The sequence below is a fragment of the Plutella xylostella genome, chromosome 11 (genome assembly GCF_932276165.1).
Source record: "Plutella xylostella chromosome 11, ilPluXylo3.1, whole genome shotgun sequence".
Lineage (NCBI taxonomy): Eukaryota > Metazoa > Arthropoda > Insecta > Lepidoptera > Plutellidae > Plutella > Plutella xylostella.
In genome coordinates, this window is record NC_063991.1 from 2,466,880 (window position 1) to 2,487,114 (window position 20,235).

A 20,235-nucleotide genomic window follows, 5' to 3' on the forward strand; every position below is an offset into this window, starting at 1 on the left:
GTTAAAAGTTAACTGTTGGTAAAATAGATGGCGCTGTTTCAACTAGAACTAACCGATCGAATCCTCAGAACAAGGATTTTGTGTTGGCTTAGAAATACTTTGTTCTGAAAGGTTTGCTGTCGTTATGAATTTAAAATTCTTTTTTAACTATATTAACACGAAAACAAATAAGGTAAATTATAATTATCAGCCCTCAACTTCTAAACTTGGATCATCGTGCGACTCGAGTGGTTGAAATGCGATAAGCGGTTTGCTGGAGTTTGAACGTGTTTATAAATGAGAATGGCCAAATCTGACCCGCTTTGCAGCAACTAACCAAGCCTATTTTTATTCAATGATAAAGATGTTTTAAATGAGGGAAAAATATTTAAAACGTTAAAAAAAACTTAGTATGAGGGATACATCTACTCAGTACAAAGACTTGATCTTTCAGCACCTATATCTTCGTTTTTTGTAATTTCTCCCATGCCTCATAATAATATAATTTACACCAGGATATACTGTAGTCATGGGCTACACATCAGTATATGTTTCACCAATGGCTGCTCTGGCGGGTCATGGCACCATAGAGAAATGGCCATTCTCCTTTGCTACCCCATCGACTAGACTGGACAATATTCGTGATTGACACACAGGTTACTGTCACTTGCTCAATGCTCGCGATAAGTACCTACCTTGGTACCACAGGGTGTCCACTCAAAATTCTCAAAAAAAACCCTGACTTTTCCCTGACTTTCCCTGACCATTTCAGAAAATTTCCCTGACCAGAGATCAAAATAAACAAAAGCTTGGTTTGAAAGTTTTGCGTTCATTTGCTTCAGACTTATTAAAAAAACATTGACTGCATACATATTTATACAAGGGGCTGTAATAAGTGTATATTAAGGCCAAAGAGAATGACTCGGGCAGGTAATTTTAAGCAACATAAAATTCCTGAAAAAAAAAATGCTTTTCCACAAACTTTGTTGGCCAGGTGAAGTTTTAATATTGAGAAACAAAATAAATACCAATCTTCCATCCAATGGTTGTCTAGAAGCAATAAGGCCGCCTTTTTTAACTGTTTTTTTTTTTAGTTTACAAGTTGTTTTTTGTATTATTTCCTTTGGTGTTAATATTTTATTGTAAATATTCGCAAATTTCAAAAACTCGTAGAAAAAAAGAATAGAATAGACCCCATTTCGGCTATGTACACCACTATTGCAACATTTTGTATAGAAAGCAATGATAAATTAACCTTTAGAATATCGTGTGATTCACCGACGATCGAGGAAAGGATAAGTTTAAGTAAGTACATAAGTACCTACTTGATTTTTTGCACAACAAAGTTTAAATACGTTTATTTTGCCATAAAGTGTAATTCTTTTTTGTATTTGCGGAATTGATTAATATATGTTTTTTAGTTTCCAAAATGACATTTTACTTTTGAAAAAAGTCATCCAAATTTTGGAAACTCAAGCGGGATCCATTGGTTATTATTTCAAAAGACGTTAGTTAGAACAATTTACAGCACTCTTATTGGTGGTAGGATTAGTACAGGACGCTTTAAAAGAACGCCTCCAGTTTTATTTTTTTGAAAATGTAATGTGGGAAGCAGTTAGAGTAATCTAAGGGCTATGATTTTACTGAAAAAAAGCGTGTGTAGCTTTTTAAATACCGTATTTTATTTAGTTAAAACAAAACCGAAATTAAATATTTTCGTATGGGCGGCGACGCCTTCAAAATTTTGATTAGGTGGCGAGTGGAGGCAGCGCTTCTGCATGCGCTCCCGCTGCAGGAGCAAATTATAAGAATTGATCGATGAAATGAGCGCCGAAACAGCGCGTCTGCACCAACACGTTATACGAGCACTTATTTTTCATCCCGAACTTCTAAAAGTCTTAAAACAAAAGTTGTTTAGAATGGTAAGCTGAGTGAAGCACACTCTTTTGAAAGAAATTGAATGAAGGGGACATCATTTTACTATTTAACAAACTATGAACTGGGTCTTGAATCTGGCTTACGAGATTTTATTTTATTACTTATGTATTTTACGTTTAAAATAGAAGAAGGAAAATTATAACTAGTAAAGGAAAGAACTACAATTTTGCTAAATAAAATGCTTTACTAGTCATTTTTCCCTGACTTTCCAGATTGCTCATCAATTTCACTGACTTTCCCTGACCACCTTGAGCTTCCCTGACTTTTCCCTGACTTTCCCTGACTTTCCAGAAAGTGGACACCTGTACCAACTATCAGAGGTCATCGATGACCCAAACAATAGGGAAAATGCATGTATTTTTTAAATATTCGATAGTTTTCCATCGCTTTACTATAGTAAAAAAAAAATCAACGCAAAAAAATTAATTTAAGGTATTTTTAGGAAAGTTAAAAATTTATAACCAACACGACCACTTAAAACACACAAAACTTTGTGTGACGTCATACTCGTTTCTCGGCTCAAAATAATGAGTTTCGACAGTTGCGCCGTGTCGCTCGTTCGCTCAGTTTTATGGGCATAGATTATTCTGAGATTGAAATATCAACACATTTTACGTCACATCTGCTCTATGAATATGCGTCATGTTTTCAAACATTTGAATTTAACAAAGTTTTTTTGTACTTTACAACAATTATTTACTCGATCAAAAATATTGATGGAGGCATAATTTAAAAATAACTAAGTTTATTAAAAATTATATTTGACCTTTATTTGAATAAAACACGCATATTCCCCATTGCGGAATCTAGTCTAGTCTAGTAGATTAGTGTAAGTCCTATTCTATTCTATTCTCTGTGGGGGTGTAAGTACCTGCACCTGGCTCTCTCGAGTGGCACCTTTGTGCATATCCTCTTGGTCTAAACTGCCTTCCTAAGCTTGGACCATTAGGGTCAACGCCTACTTTCGGCATCGGCAAGCATCAGGAAATATCATAATACATTAACTTCATGGAAATAAAGTTGATTTTTTTATGATAATATGGACACTAACAAAAAATACCGCTTCTGCATCATGGAAATTTCTACTTTATTACACGATGTTAATGTATAATGCTATTTATCATCAACAATCCTGATGCCTGCCGATGCCGATAATGGACGCCGACCATTAGAGTTAGATAATAGAGTGGTAATAGTACAGAATAATATATAAGTAGTAATAGGACGACCGAATGGCGTAGTGGTTAGTGACCCTGACTACTGAGCCGATGGTCCCGGGTTCGATTCCCGGCTGGGGCAGATATTTGTTTAAACACAGATATTTGTTCTCGGGTCTTGGATGTGCCCGTAAAATGGCAATAGGCCCGCCCCCTATTACATTGGGACCAACATAACACTCTGGCGAAAAGTGGGTGCAGCAATGCACCTCTGCCTACCCCGCAAGGGAGTACATTAGTACAAGGCGTGAGTGCGTGTTTTTTTTTTTTTTTTTAATAACAATCCTGATGCCTGCCGATGCCGATAATGGGCGCCTACCATTAGGGTAAGATAATAGAGTGGTAATAGTACGGAGGTGGTACTCACGTGGACTTCGACCGGCGCGCCGTGTCCTCGCGACTGTCGGAGTCAGACCTCTCAGCGTGCAGCGCTTGCTTCTAGAAGAGATACATTATACAGTCAGTATTACAACAGTCTTATGTTTTTATATATTAATAAAAGCAAACAATAGTTTCCGTCAGAAATGGCCGGTATTAGTGTTTTTTACATTAACCTCTACATTTTAGGTATTAGGTTTGGGTATTGTGAGGTAGGAAAAACTGGTAAGATTTTTTATTATTTTTCAATTGGCAGCGCTAGTAGGCTTTACACTTGAACCTAACTTTACTTAACTTAACATTTTTACCTTAGCTTACTAAGATAAAAATGTTAAGTAAGTTACACAATCAATTTCTTTATGCCTATTCTTTATTCTTTAACGGACGTTATCCGCCTACCCGCTAAGGGACTATTAAACCAGTGGTAACATCACGACATAATTATCTTACACACCAGTAGCCCTACTCTTGGCACGCAATGTATTGGTTTCATCTTGCCTTCTCGCCATTTGGCACTCCCGAAATCGACGGTGGCGCCATCTTGTCTTAACTATTGAGCGGTTTTCCGTCAAAAACCATCAAAATCGAGTCCAACTTGTGAATTGGCACTCTTGACCACCTTTTTGACAGATGTTATTGTGTTCATTCTTGTGTTTAGGCAAGTCATTTAGGCAAGAACAAATAAACAACTTTTGAGTGGAGATTTGTGAATAAAGTAGTTAAATTATAGCTCGTTTGGCGGTACAATGTACAGGAAATTTAAGTACAATGTGTACCATCGCTCTTACGATGAAGGAAAACATCGTGAGGCAACCTGCATGTCTAGATTTCGCACATCTAGATAATATGTGAAACCCATATGTAATGGCTCGTTTGGCACAACAATTTACATAGGATTTAAGTGAAATGTACCTATAGTATCCCTCTTACGATAAAGAAAAACTTCGTGAGACAAGATATCTAGGCAAGAACAAAATAATACATTAACAATTTGTGAGTGGAGATTTGTGAATAAAGTAGCTGAATTATGTCTCGTTTGGCGCTACAATGTACATGAAGTTTAAGTAACAATGTATACCATTGCATTAACGATGAAAGATAACATCGTGAGGCAACCTACATATCTAGATTTCGCACATCTAGATAATATGTGAATCCATCATCCCGCAGTGGACCAGTATGATGGGAATAGCTCGTTTGGCGCTACAATTTACATGGTTTCTAAGTTAAATGTATACCATCCCTTTAACGATGAAGGAAAACATTGTGGCAACCTGCATATCTAGATTTTTCATATCTAGATTATAATGTGAACCCACCAACCCGCAGTGGACCAGCATGGTGGGAAATGGTCCATGCATAGTAAGGCAGTTTAGACGTTAGGGAAATGTACAATGGTTCCATTAGAGAAATCCAGGTGCAGGTACTTACACCCCCGCAGAGAATATAATAGAGCAGCCCGTTGAGCCACAACACCCGGATTGGTGGGAGGATCCACCATTTACTATGGAGATGAACCACCTCTACCAGCACCTCTACATGCCTAAATACTATAGTATCATGTAAATATTTCAGTACATAATGAAAAAGATTTAAAAATAAAAACATACGTAAGTTTCAGAATTCTTTATCTTTATAATAATACAGACATACTTTTGTAGAATAATAATTTCACCACCACTGTTGAAATACTTACAAACTTATAATATATAAGGGACATATTAACATAGGAACACTTTTTCTAATATTATTCAACATTTCTTAAAACAAAAATGTTCATATATTTAAATCAACATAGGTATTACCTAATATAAAATAATATTTTAGTCACCGGAAATATAAATTTCTACTTAAATCATCACATTATCCACTACTGCACAACAACATCTGGACCCATAACTAGTGACGATGGTTATGGGTCTAGATGCCCTTAACTTTGTATTTCTTGATAGCTGTTGCGCAATTTCTATGAGGATATTGACTCCATCACGGGCAGCTGCTGCAAGGTCCCCTTTAGGCTTTAGGGCATTAGCCCATGCTGTCAGCAGTTCGGCCTATCCCTGCTTTTCCTCTATGGCCATCACTCTGTCTACTTCTACATCAACTTGGTAGCGGCGGCTGGATCTATGCTGTGAGGTGCTGTGAGGATGAGCTGAGCGGCTTGATAGTTTAGGATGGGCTTAGGATGCTGTACCTCGACTTTAAGTATGTTATGAGCCATTTACCACGGCAGTCCTCAGTCTGAAAAAAATAATTACACATTAAACATTAACTAACATTTAAAATAAAATGTTTTTCTTTCCAATACTTAATATTTAAAAAAAGTAATGAAGTATGATTAGTGGGTCATCTTGGGGGATTTTAGCTTACGGGGATTTTAATTTGGTAGTCATAACAAAATGAAAAGTAAACTTAAGATTTTAACTTACTTTACGTTAAGGGTCTGCAATAGGGAATCGAGGGTTGGCATTGTCATAGAATTATGTAGTAAATGATGCTCTACAGCCTTGAAAAAAATCACACATGTAGTTGAAGAGTCTAGCTAGGTGCTGAATCATTCGAATTTAAGTAAATGATTATGGATAACTGTAAATTAATTTCAGAATATCAAGAAAAACCAGTCAATCACACTCCCGTATTGTAACAACTGTGTCGTAATTATAAAGAATTTTCATATGATTTTTATCATATTATAAAGTTAAAGGCTTGGACTAGGCGCTAAATACCTTGTTTTTTAATAAACACACACTTATTTTGTGTAAATTAATCCCAAACTTGAGCAATTTTTTTCCCTCAAATCTTCATACAAATATCTATGGCGGCTTTCTGTGTTATAAAATCATAAACACAAGTGACGTTTGACTCAGTTGGCCGCTGGCCTCCAAAGAAGGGTCACGTCGGTTTAGGCAGCACTGACAGCTCGCGATCTTATCGTGTACAGATACAAAATCACTGCACATTGGTTGTCATTGCACTTTTTCAACTTTTATGACACCAACATAATTTGATTTGAAATTGAGGAAGCATAATTCTTCCAGTATATTCAATACATTAAATTAAATTAGATAGTGTGCAATATTCTCGTGATATTACAGTCTCGTAAAGGTCTGATGAGGAGCAGGAATATAGCGAATGGATCTAAGTGATGACAATACGCACGAACATTAGGTTAGGGATCAAAATACAGTCTCTTGGTGCTGGTTGAGGTATGGTCTCGTGAGGATCTGATGAGGGCAGTAACACGGTGGTGGCTCAATTTTATTTCAAAGATGTTAATAGCTAAAAGCATCGAGTTTGGGCTATTAAGTATGTTTTTCAGAGAGAGAGAAAGAGATTTTGTTTTTCCTCTGGATGTGTTAGGTTTACTGAGTTTACTAAGTTCATTCTGTTAATGGCATCAAGTTGTTATGTGTTCATAAGTAATAATTATTTATTAACAAAATGCTGTTGATTCTCCACGAAAATGTAAAAATAAAAATAAAATAAATAAAAATAAATTCGTAACGTAAAATTGTCAATGACGGAATTTCTTCTATAGACAGTAGCCACAAAAAAAACAAACGATAGATGGCGTGATTTGAAGATAAAGATACATTTTTTCGACACATAGACAGCAACAACAAAAAAAATACAGATTTAAAGAAAAGAAACACATACTTATACAAAACAACAAAGAAAAAAAAAGGATACACATCAAAATAACTGGAAAAAATATAAGCCCCAATTTACTTGTGTGGGACAGGGAGTACCATAATATTTTTTTTGGGGTACTCCCCATCTATGCGAAATATAAGCTTGATATCTTTACCCGTTTCTGAGAAAAAGGGCGGTGACAGACAGTCAGTCAGACAGACGGACAACAAAGAGATCCTATAACGGTTGCTTTTTTTCTTTTGACGTTCGAAACCCTAAAATTAAGTAAAAATATTATGCTGCCAAAAAATGTACTTACAGGTATTGAAAAAGCGGTATATAAACAAATTATACCAGCAGAGGGTTCACCATTTAGCTGAATGTTACTTAGAAAACGGCCTTGAGTGGCGGTCAAGTTGGTCCCCGCCTGCGATACTTTCCATTAACATTCGGACTCGTTTTCATGTTTTTAGCGTACAGTCAGGTTTTTAGTTTTTTATAATTGTATTTTTTTATTTGTAACTTTTTAGTTGTTTTTATTTTATGAAATTTTACGTCGGTAGGTAGTTCATGATCATTTTTTATTTCAATAATTTTGGTGTTGTTATTTAAATACCTTCAATATGCATATTTTTGTAATGTGAAAATCAAGTCCTTTCATTTGATACCTTACACGGCAAAGTTGAATTATTATTTTTTCGATCATCACGTTATGTCCTCAAGAGGGCGCTATGTACATTTTAATGGAACGTCACATAGCCTATAGTCATCGCGCCATCAATACGCTTCTAACAATACCTCATACATCAAAATCTATCAAGCCGTTTAGGCTACAGGAGGGAACAAAGAAACAGACAAACATACATATATACATACATACAATCAAAAAACATTACCCTCCTCCTTCGGCAGTCGGGTAAAAAGGAGTAAGACAGGGGGTCATTCTGAACTTTTGCTCTACGAGTTTTGGAAATTAACAAAAAAAAACCTTTTTCATAGAAACTTTGTTGGACATGTGACTTTTTACCATGGAAAATGAATATTTTTTTTCGCGAATTTGCAAATCTCGTAGAACAAAAGTTGTTCAGAATGACCCCTTGAGTCATCCCCTTTTGGCTTAGTATAGCCCTTTTGCGACACTATGTATTTACTTTGCTTTGTCGTCGGGGTTCAGTTGGCTGGAGGATGCCCGAAACTTATTATCTACACTTTAATACTTTTAGTTACCTTTCTACAAGTAAATACCACATTTGTTTGAGAAAGCTAATCGGGTTCCGAGTATAGAGTAAAGTGGCACCCCTATTAATTTCTACTCTTTCCTGGTGCCTACCAGTGTAAGTAAGAATTATACTTACTTACCCTAAAATCACCCAAAATGTACTTGAACATAATTGTCAATAAAGTTGGCGAGTAAAAGTTTATCGACCCACTGTGCAAACTTACATGTGTGCGTGTCACTGCGTGTGCTGTGTGAAGAGCGTTGAAAACCCAAAATTGGCGCGGCACGTCACCCTGTACGGGCCCTTAAGTCCATCTTTTCAAGACCCTTCGACCGCATTTAAGGTCGAGGCCATTGATGTTATTTTCTCATAATTTTAACTTCCCTAGGTCGGTCTTAAGAAGATCCCTGGCCATTCCTGGGTAACTTTCTAGATATTCTACAAGTAATTTCGTCTGGCGGTACGACGGCCGAGTTGCGGAACTCTGTGGGGAAAAACTAGGTTCATTATAATGATCATAGTGGATATACAGATGATTCTAACACGTTTGGTAACTGAACAACTTACCATAATATTGGTTTTTAAACTTTTACGTTGTTACTTATTATGAAAATCCACCGACCGGCCATGACAACAAGAATTTTAATGACAATTTGTTTTTTTTTTCGTTTTCATTCATTCTTTCACAGAGTAACTGTCAAAATTGACTCACAATCCAACACAAGTTAGAACCAATTCGAATTAGAACACGATCGTGAGCCAATTTATGTCGGGAGTGCCAAATCTAACTTGAAATTGCCATAAACTTGTGTTCGATCTTGACACAATATGAATTTACGTCTTGCGTGCCAAGAGTGGGCCTACAGATCTGATCGACACTTCGTCAGGGATAAAATTTGAATGTATGCCTTCAAAACTGTAAAACCCCGTATTTTCCGTGACATACCTGTTCAAGACTGCTCCTGATGCGGTCGAGGCTGCCTCCGCCGCCCTTCGTCAGCGATTTGATCACGAAGTCGTCCTCGTACTCTATGATCTCCTCCGCTTGCCACGGACTGAGGAATGTAGAGGATGTTTAGTGGACGTATAGTCGGTTGACAGATTCTGAACGTTTCATCAACAGTCGATTGTCCCGCGATTAAGTGGCGTATATTGGCGACACAATCGACTGTTGATGAACCGTTCAGAATCTGTCAATTTAGTATCTGATATTGAAAAACAGACTATAGAATAGAATTGATTACTGTTTATTTAAAATATTTCGTTTTATTTTTTGATAAAGTGGCTACGGGAGGCTTTGTTAAGCAATGGAAGATTACGGGCTGATCACGAAGATTATTATGATAAATTGGCATATTTTGTAGCAGTGTCATTCTCATTGCATAATCTACGATCGCTTGTAAGAATGTTGTAGTTCAGGTGCTTTTTTTGCCAAATTCTGATTTAAATTAATCTCAGGTATCTTACCTAACATTCTTGTGATGATATCTCCAGCCTTGCTCTGCAATACCTGTGAAAAATTACATCCAGATTGAGTTTACTGACACGACATAACATAAAATAAATAGGTACAAATTGAAATCTAATAAAATGTATCACTTCTTTATGCTGAAGAGTTCGCATGGTGGCTAACAAAATGTGTGCGATCTTATTTGATTTCATTTTCTGATATTCCATCGATTATAACGCTTCTTTTCGCGATGACTTTTATATTATACGACTATAGCTCGATGTCAGTCCGTAACTCGTGTGAAGTTCGATTTCGGGCTGATTTTGAAAGAAAAGGAAATTTCTTTTTGTTTTCGTAACTCAGGCGCGGATCCACCCATATGGGCATGCCCATCACCTAAATGACTTACCATATCACACCACGGGATTTAATCATAATAATTTCGTTATTTTATCACTTTCGTATGGCTGTTTTTTTATAATTATGTTGGTGGTGAAGATTTCTGGTTATGCTAAATATTTTTTTTCCACCTCGAAAGCCCTCCGGATAGCTTTTAAAGTATTCAAAACACAAAAATTTTCGGCCATGCCAAGAGTCTGAGGTTCGGCATACAACCAAATTTACTTTTTATGCATACAACGAGACTATAAGTATATATATTATATTATGATCTCAATTTGGTTTTTTATTATAAAAAACCAGAAGATTTTGATTAAATTCTATGTGTGTATCATGTTTTGGGCGATTCTTCAGGGACCTTATTTTCGACGGCGTGAGTATTCTATTTCTTAACTAATTAAGATAAAGACACGATATTTTTTTTCAATACAGTTTAGCTTTATCTCTATCTGTAACAATTTTTTTTTCTAAAAATGATGTTTTAGTTCTGTAAAAAATGTTTGAAGTACGTCCTTCAGATTCATATAGCGTGTACGTTTGCCAATTTCCGGAAACAAATGTTCAGTATCACATTTCCCTTTTGATTTATTAACATAAATTGTGACGCACCCCTTCGATACAGCACGTCACATTAAAATTGTTTGAGAAAATCGTTTGTGAAAATGTGAGAGAAGCTGATCGAAGAGCAAGCAGGGATTCTTCTTTCTTCCTATTGTAGGGCAGGGCAGGTGCTTGAAATCAGAAGGCTTTTTTCTTGTATTATTAGGAGGCTTCTTTTCTTCTTGGAGGCTGCGAGCGGAATGAATTTGGCGGCCCGGACCGGCTATATTTATATGCGCTCTCCGCCGCGCGGGCGGTGGGAGGCGGGGCAAGAAATGCGTTGACCAATGAGAGCGCTTTGCACCATAAGCGCCCTCATTGGTACTATCTACTATCTATTATCGCGCCTAACAAGCCTCATAGTTTATTTATTAATAAACAACTTATAACTAGGTATTATTTACAATCATTAACTAATCTTATACCTAACTATAAACCTACTACAAACAATAACTTTATTAAATCTCTACCTACAAACTACGTAACTAAATAAACTTTATTAAACAAACAATTCTAATTAGAAAACAATTAAATAATCAACGAAACAGTCTTGAACATAAATTATAATTTTATCAAAGGACAATGAGTTTTCCTTTTCTTTTTATAAATAAATAATTAAGGAGAGAATTGAGAATTTAGAAAGTACTGTGGCTCGAGTGCGAGTTTTTTCACCTATCGAGAAGTGAAATCGAAAACGCAAATTTGTATGGTGTGGAGCTAGTACAGCTACTTACCACTAGTTGACGTGTCTCCCGCGCCATACATATTTTCGTATTCGATTTCACTTCTCGATAGGTGTAAAAACTCGCACTCAACCCACTGATTCATATGTCGTAACATGTTGATGACCATACTTGGTCTTGGTCAGTGGCAATGGGATTCTAGCTGCCCGCTCGCTGGAAGCCAGCCAGTAGATGAAGGTGCTCCTAGTATGCCTACATCCTGGTGAAACGAAGATCTAATCTAATCTGATTCATATAATCATGGGTATGAGTTTCATGTAAGTAATGCTTTTCAAAATTCAAAATATTCAGTTTAGACTTATTAAACAATAATTGATCCAGAGGGCTTTTGAGGAGGAAAAATTGCATTTAGCATAACCAACATACAAAAAAAAACCGGCCAAGAGCGTGTCGGACACGCACATGAAAGGGTTCCGTAGCCATAAGATGGGCCGACCGCTTGACACATAAAACCATACATTTCTGTACCATTTTAGTTGCATTTAACTGCACGTCATTAGTTGGTCGAGTTGTATAAAAATAACTATGTATGATACAGAGTCCGCTATAGTTTTCGTTGAAAGCATGTTGAAAGTACTTACTTGGAGGTATACAGCACATTAATTTCAGAATTATTGTATAATAGTATTTCAAAAGTTAAAGTAATATTTTTAAATAAAAAAATGAATTTTTGGATTATTAGTATACTTTTTTCCACCAATTTTCGTGTCAATCGGTGCAGAAACGGCGGAGAACGAGCCAGGACGGACGGACAGACGGACAGACATGACGAAACTATAAGGGTTCCTAGTAGACCTACGGAACCCTAAAAACTGCTATCAGTACTTCAAGGCGATGCAAAACCACCTTTTTTTTACTTGCCCACCATCTATTTAGAGGTCTGGATCCGCGCCTGTCGTAACTAGTATAATAAAATGGTTACCGTTGGGTGCGATGACGTTCTGGTCCTTGTAGAATATCCGCGGCACCCAGGGCGACAGCTGGCTGCGCGCGCGCGTGCGTTGTCCCTCCTCTATTATTGTCTTTTCTTCTGTGGCTGCGATCTAGAAAGTAAATAGAAAAGGTTAAACCAGGTTTATGGTTGACTTTATACGGTATTTGACAGTGCTAATCAAAGGTTATTTTTAGTGAAAACGTCTGAAAAGTCTGAAGTTGTAAAAAGCACTCTATCACTAGAATTATGTAATTTGTTTTTGTTTATAATTCGAATGAATGAGGAGAGTTTCGGTAAATGTCGTTATCCACTGGCAATTTCTTTGACGGCCCCAAACTTAGAATGTGTCCCTTCAGAATCGAAATCAATGAGCCCCTTCTTATCTTGTTCCCTTCATGTATTAATCACCTGTTCCCCATTCCATATGGTAATATACCTGTAGGTTATCTTTGTTATGCACTCTATGTGTGCCTATGAATTTGTGTAGATATATAAGCTGTCCGACACCCATATCACAAGTTCCGCCTAGTTTGGGGTCGGATGGCCGTGTGTGAGATGTCCCCACATATCACAGTACCTGGTCCTCATTCCGTATGGCGGCGGACACTCGGGCCCACAGGCGCTGGGACTCTGTGGGAGTCTGTTGAGCTTCCTTCACCAGGTACCGGTTCAGACGGTGTTGCTTTAGGATGCCCACATCTAGGAGCGTTGATTCTTCCTGTGGAGGGAAAAGAGGGGTTTAAACATAAAGAAACATTTATGTGACACACTGACAGCAAAAACAAATAAATATAGAAAAATATAAAATACAAAACAACAACAAAAAATACAAACAATAATACAATTCAAAAACACTATCGTAATACTAATGACAAAAGTTAAAGTGATGATTCGGCCAAGAAAGTTTAGTTAGACCATACGAGTTATGCGAAACCAGTTTTGGGCAATAAAGATTAGGCGAGATGAGGGGAACCCAAGTTAGGTATATTATCTAGCGCTGATTTTAAAATGGGCAGATAAAAAAGGGGAATAATACACTTGTGTGTGAGTGTCATTTATAATCATTTACCACTCTATCAACAATAATTCTAGAAATTGATTCACAAAAACTGAAAAAGTCGCAGTCACGCCCCTATATTGCTGAGGCTGCGGTATGTATAACTAGTTAGACAACTGACCCACTGAAGAAATTTTCTTTAAGATGCCTATACGCTTCTCTGCTTCATTCAGATGTCACTTTTTGACAGATGTCACATTTTTGAGAAAAGTTACTTTTTTGAGAGGTTTAACTTTTTTGACAGATGTCATATTTTTTACATTTGTCACTTTTTTGACTCAAAGAAAATTTCTTGCGTAGATGTAGGTTGTGTATTGCTGTGAGAGGGTGCCATTTTGAACATTTATTGTGAGTAAATGTGTAAAAGAATTATTTGAGTTTATTTACTTATTATTAATAATACAATTATCTCATAAATCTACCAACTCACACTAAAACATTTTACTAAGAATTTACACGACTAGGAAAAATGCTTTAGGTCACTTTGTTGTTCCCAAGGTATCAAACTTTTATGGGAAAAGAACAAAAGAGTGGATTATTCCGAAGATTTTTAATTGTATCCCAAAAGATATAACACATTTCCACGGTCCAAAGATAGCATTAAGAAATATGATTAAAGACTATTTGTTAAGCAACGAAATTATTATTTAAGTTCGTATTTGTAAATTAGATACTATATAATACTAGTTACTACTACTATGTAAATACCTACTACTTGTTAAATAATAGTAAACTCATGATGGTCCTGCCGACCAAACGTACATCAAGTTGTGCGCGCGAGTGCGACCGGTCTCGGGCCGTATTCGCCGCGCTAGCGAAGAAGTTTTTATTATGTACTTACCATTTTGTTAAAAATTTTATTATGTTAGTTTAATGTTTGTCACTATCCTAAGTACCTACCTATATTTAAGTATGAGAGCATGGTCTGCCACTAAACTGTTATAACAGTTTGGCAGAATATTTATATTTCTTGTAATAGAATAAGTTTTAGAGAAATAAATGTTTTAAAACAAAAAAAACACTCAAAAATGTAACTTAAATAGAAGCTGAAACTTTTATGGTTAAAAGAACAATTTAAGAGGTTGACACAAAAATAAAAAAATATTTAAAAAAGTTATCCAAAAAAAGAATAAAAAAGCGGGAGCGGTGGTAGCTCAGTCGGGTAAGCGCCCGCTTCTCACGCCAGAGATGCGGGTTCGAATCCCGGCGCTGACATGTACCAATGAGTTCTTTTCTGAATTTAAGTACAATGTATACCATCGCTCTTACGGTGAAGGAAAACATCGTGAGGAAACCTGCATATCTAGATTTAGCACATCTAGATATGTGAACCCACCAACCCGCAGTGGACCAGCGTGGTGGGGAAATGGTCCAAGCTTAGGAAGGCAGTTTAGACCTTGGGGATATGCACAAAGGTTCCATTCGAGAGAGCCAGGTGCAGGTACTGTTACCCCCACAGAGAATAGAATAGAATAGAATAGAAGAATAAAAAATAATTGATCCGCGGAGTTTGATTTTCGTAGAAAATTTGTAAAAATATTCTTAACTCCTGAACTACTAAAAATTGCTGAACATACATGGGGGTTATTTGGCTACCCCTTGACCTAAGGAATCAAACATTTTCCTTTGGACGTCACTCTTTGGGCCACCCTGTATTAAGGTATACAGTATACTACAATATAAATAAATCTGCCATATTGAAACATTTTCAAAATTGAAAACTTCACAGTTACCTATTGCTATCTATATTGTTAACTAGTGAGACAACTGACCCCGCTCTGTTTCTCCTTGATGTCGATGCGTGCGTCCCAGTAGCCCTCTATGGTGGCCACGGTGTCCTTGCCTCGCTTGATGTGAGCATATAGACCATAACTACATACAATAAGGCAGTATTACTACAACTGACCCCGCTCTGTTTCTCCTTGATGTCGATGCGTGCGTCCCAGTAGCCCTCTATGGTGGCCACGGTGTCCTTGCCTCGCTTGATGTGAGCATATAGACCATAACTACATACAATAAGGCAGTATTACTACAACTGACCCCGCTCTGTTTCTCCTTGATGTCGATGCGTGCGTCCCAGTAGCCCTCTATGGTGGCCACGGTGTCCTTGCCTCGCTTGATGTGAGCATATAGACCATAACTACATACAATAAGGCAGTATTACTACAACTGACCCCGCTCTGTTTCTCCTTGATGTCGATGCGTGCGTCCCAGTAGCCCTCTATGGTGGCCACGGTGTCCTTGCCTCGCTTGATGCGGCCAGATATCGAGTTGGTCTAATAGGAACCGCCATTTCTACTATACCACTCTATCTACAATCATTCTAGAATTTGGTTCCCAAAAACTGAAAATATCACCGTTACGCCCCTATATTACTAAGGATGCGGTATGTAAAAACTCAAAAAATCGCAGTTACGCCCCTACATTGCCAAGGCTGCGGTATGTATAACTAGTTAGACAACTGACCCCGCTCTGTTTCTCCTTGATGTCGATGCGTGCGTCCCAGTAGCCCTCTATGGTGGCCACGGTGTCCTTGACTCGCTTGATGCGGCCAGATATGGAGTTGGTCTGCTCGGAGCCATCATTTATACTATACCACACTACAAAACTAATTCTAGAATTTGGTTCACAAAAACTGTAAAAATCACAGTTACGCCCCTATATTACTAAGGATGCGGTATGTAAAAACTTAAAAATTAGCAGTTACGCCTCTATATCGCTAAGGCTGCGGTACGTATAACTAGTGAGACAACTGACCCCGCTCTGTTTCTCCTTGATGTCGATGCGTGCGTCCCAGTAGCCCTCTATGGTGGCCACGGTGTCCTTGCCTCGCTTGATGTGAGCATATAGACCATAACTACATACAATAAGGCAGTATTACTACAACTGACCCCGCTCTGTTTCTCCTTGATGTCGATGCGTGCGTCCCAGTAGCCCTCTATGGTGGCCACGGTGTCCTTGCCTCGCTTGATGTGAGCATATAGACCATAACTACATACAATAAGGCAGTATTACTACAACTGACCCCGCTCTGTTTCTCCTTGATGTCGATGCGTGCGTCCCAGTAGCCCTCTATGGTGGCCACGGTGTCCTTGCCTCGCTTGATGTGAGCATATAGACCATAACTACATACAATAAGGCAGTATTACTACAACTGACCCCGCTCTGTTTCTCCTTGATGTCGATGCGTGCGTCCCAGTAGCCCTCTATGGTGGCCACGGTGTCCTTGCCTCGCTTGATGTGAGCATATAGACCATAACTACATACAATAAGGCAGTATTACTACAACTGACCCCGCTCTGTTTCTCCTTGATGTCGATGCGTGCGTCCCAGTAGCCCTCTATGGTGGCCACGGTGTCCTTGCCTCGCTTGATGTGAGCATATAGACCATAACTACATACAATAAGGCAGTATTACTACAACTGACCCCGCTCTGTTTCTCCTTGATGTCGATGCGTGCGTCCCAGTAGCCCTCTATGGTGGCCACGGTGTCCTTGCCTCGCTTGATGTGAGCATATAGACCATAACTACATACAATAAGGCAGTATTACTACAACTGACCCCGCTCTGTTTCTCCTTGATGTCGATGCGTGCGTCCCAGTAGCCCTCTATGGTGGCCACGGTGTCCTTGCCTCGCTTTATGCGGCCAGATATGGAGTTAGTCTGCTCGGAGCCGCCTAGGAATGACTGTGGGTGGGAGAAAAAGAAAGATTACATTAGGTGATGGGCATTAGGTGACCTTACGCAAATGCTGGATTGTTGCAAAAAGGGTAAAAGGTGTGTAAGAGGTATACAACACCCTCTATCATTTTAGCAACAAGGCGGTTACTGAGTTATTTTTCTCCTAAAAAAAATATTGAAAACTTTAGGATTTAGCGTTTTTTTATTTGTTTCTATTTAGAAACTTTGTCGATAATGGGACCTTTTACTATGGGAAGATGTGTTGTTTTACGTAAAGCAATAACACTCACCCGTAATTTGAAATCAACGTCAGCTTGGTATCCCGTGTCTGGACAAAGAATGTGGACCTGAAACAAATGATAGTTTATCATTAAATTATTAGTTGCATTTAGAAGAACAATACACAGCACGGGGCGCAGGAAGCGTACGACAAGACGTGATAAAAGGCAGAGTGTGCCAGCTGGACGAAACTGTCATGTTTCAAGTTCGCCACGTCTGCTTAGGTTTTAAATTTGTGTTCGAATCGCGTCATACGCGCGTATACGCACGTTATGAGCTATAGCTCTAAGGTCTAGCGGGCCGTAGGGCGTCCCACGCTCACCTTCCCGCCCAGCTCCATGCTGAGCGTGCCCACCACGATGCCCTTGCAGTGCGCGTAGGGCGCCGTCGTCACGTATGTCTCGCCCCATCGCAATAGGTGGACTCGGGCGCAACCCTCCAAAATGGCGGATGTTGAGTTGCCTGGAAGCAGAGAGAAGGGTTTTATGTTGTAATTGAATAAAATTAAGGAAGGGCCTAAAGTCTAGGCCGTAGACGGCCACCAGTCATTTATGGTTGCGCTTGGTTTCAAACTTTATAAGACGCCTGGCAAGCGTGGAGATCAGGATAAAATTGGAGGAGATACATGTCCTACAGAGGACTATTTACGGGCTTTGTATTTGAAATATCGCTTATCAGTGTTACAGATATATAAAGAAATGCGTTCTGAACACTTTTTTCTGGTATTGAGTTTCTTACTAAAATGACTGTCGTGGTAGATAAATTGTAAAAATATAATACGATTATTTAACCTACACATGAAATACAGGGTGGCCCAAAGAGTGACGTCCAAAGGAAAATGTTTGATTCCTTAGGTCAAGGGGTAGCCAAATCACCCCCATGTATGTTCAGCAATTTTTAGTAGTTTAGGAGTTATGATTTTTTTTCCTAATTTTCTACGAAAATCGACCTCAGTGGATTAATTATATTTTATTATTTTTTGGATAACTTTTTTAAAGCATTTTTTATTTTTGTGTCATCCTCTTAAGTTGTTCTTTTAACCATTAAAGTTTCAGCTTCCTAGCTGTAATGTAAGTTAGTTATTTTTTTATCGAAAGTTCGAATTATATCATCGATCTAGACTGCTCTGAATTTTCTACTTGAAATTAAAAATTGAAAAAGATATTCTCATGGTGCCTTATTAATTTTAAAAACTCCGCAAGGTTCCAAAATTACATAAAAATAAAAATAAACTATTGCTTAATAGGGTATTATTTGCAGAAAAAAGCCCTCAAAGGTACCTGGGTGGAAATTACCTAATTGACAACATTTCAAAATTTTATACAGTTGAAATTCGAAAACCATTTAGAGATATGGCTCTAATATTCACAAAAAAAAATGTTTCCGATTTTTCTTTTGATTTATTTCAGAGAAAAACATAAAAATCTAAATTATCATTCGTGACACCACGATGTGGCATAATAATTAAACGGGCTTTTACTTCTAAAACATAAACAACAAAAAAACATGTTATGTCACTTTGACAATGACAATAACAAACATCACTCAAATGTCTGTCACTTTTATGTGTCCTTGTCAATGACGGAAGTACGTGATTGGTCCTTGCCACAAAATAAAGTTGAAGTTGAAGCTGATTGGTCCTTGTTCATGTCAAGTTAATGTCATCCAACTTTTTTTTTAGGTTAGGCAGGCAACGAAAATATTTTTATCCCAAGCCTCGACGTGACGTCACTCATACTAAAAATATTTTGAACTTTGAAATCAAAAAAATATATTAAAACATAGAAATATTAAGAAATAAAAAAATACGGGTCATCTAAATTTGTGATATCTCGTCGAAAATAAAATAAAATCGGTGAGCATTTTATTTGAAATGTTGTCAATTAGTAAATTGTTTCAGAAAGTTGAAATATTCCTGTTATGTCATTACTAAGGACTAATTAAGTTAGAAAATGTATCAAATTAAAGGGAAAATTTAATTATTTACTTTTTTTAAAAATTAACGTTACATTTTTGAATGTAAATTCTTAGAAAAATGTTTTAGTCTGAGTAGTAAGATTTATGAGATAATTTTATTATTAATAATAAGTAAATAAACTCTAATAATTATTTTACACATTTACTCACAATAAATTTTCAAAATGGCTACCTCCCATAGCAATACACAACCTACATCTACGCAAGAAATTTTCTTTAAGTCAAAAAAGTGACAAATGTAAAAAATATGACATTTGTCAAAAGGTTAAACCTGTAAAAAAGTACCTTTTCTCAAAAATGTGACATCTGTCAAAAAGTTACATCTGAATGAAACAGAGAAGCGTATAGGCGACTTAAAGAAAATTTCTTGCGTAGATGTAGGTTGTGTATTGCTATGGGAGGTCGCCATTTTGAAAATTTATTGTGAGTAAATGTGTAAAATAATTATTAGAGTTTATTTACTTATTATTAATAATAAAGTTATCTCATAAATCTTACTACTCAGACTAAAACATTTTTCTAAGAATTTACATTCAAAAATGTAACTTAAATAAAAAAAAAAGTAAATAATTTAATTTTCCCTTTAATTTGATACATTTTCTAACTTAATTAGTCCTTAGTAATGACATAACAGGAATATTTCAACTTTCTGAAACAATTTACTAATTAGGTAATTTCCACCCAGGTACCTTTGAGGGCTTTTTTCTGCAAATAATACCCTATTAAGCAATAGTTTATTTTTATTTTTAT

At 37.2% G+C, this 20,235-nt stretch overlaps 1 protein-coding gene and 1 long non-coding RNA gene across 2 annotated transcripts in view; both read right to left on the minus strand.

The window, feature by feature from the left end:
* LOC105397568 (oxysterol-binding protein-related protein 8) overlaps window positions 1-20,235 on the minus strand; it is a 58,458-nt gene that overhangs the window by 2,444 nt on the left and 35,779 nt on the right. The window contains exons 18-25 of the mRNA XM_048624291.1: window positions 17,831-17,970; window positions 17,520-17,576; window positions 17,110-17,235; window positions 13,069-13,209; window positions 12,480-12,600; window positions 9,833-9,875; window positions 9,312-9,420; window positions 3,502-3,572 (exon numbers count right to left, since the gene is read on the minus strand). Coding sequence (XP_048480248.1) covers window positions 3,502-3,572; window positions 9,312-9,420; window positions 9,833-9,875; window positions 12,480-12,600; window positions 13,069-13,209; window positions 17,110-17,235; window positions 17,520-17,576; window positions 17,831-17,970 — 808 coding nt within the window. The remainder of the gene's footprint in view (window positions 1-3,501; window positions 3,573-9,311; window positions 9,421-9,832; window positions 9,876-12,479; window positions 12,601-13,068; window positions 13,210-17,109; window positions 17,236-17,519; window positions 17,577-17,830; window positions 17,971-20,235) is intronic.
* Window positions 8,721-9,229, minus strand: LOC125489122. Its single transcript, XR_007266753.1, has 2 exons — window positions 8,933-9,229; window positions 8,721-8,849 (listed from the first exon to the last, which is right to left on the minus strand). It is a non-coding gene; the product is annotated as an uncharacterized LOC125489122 (long non-coding RNA).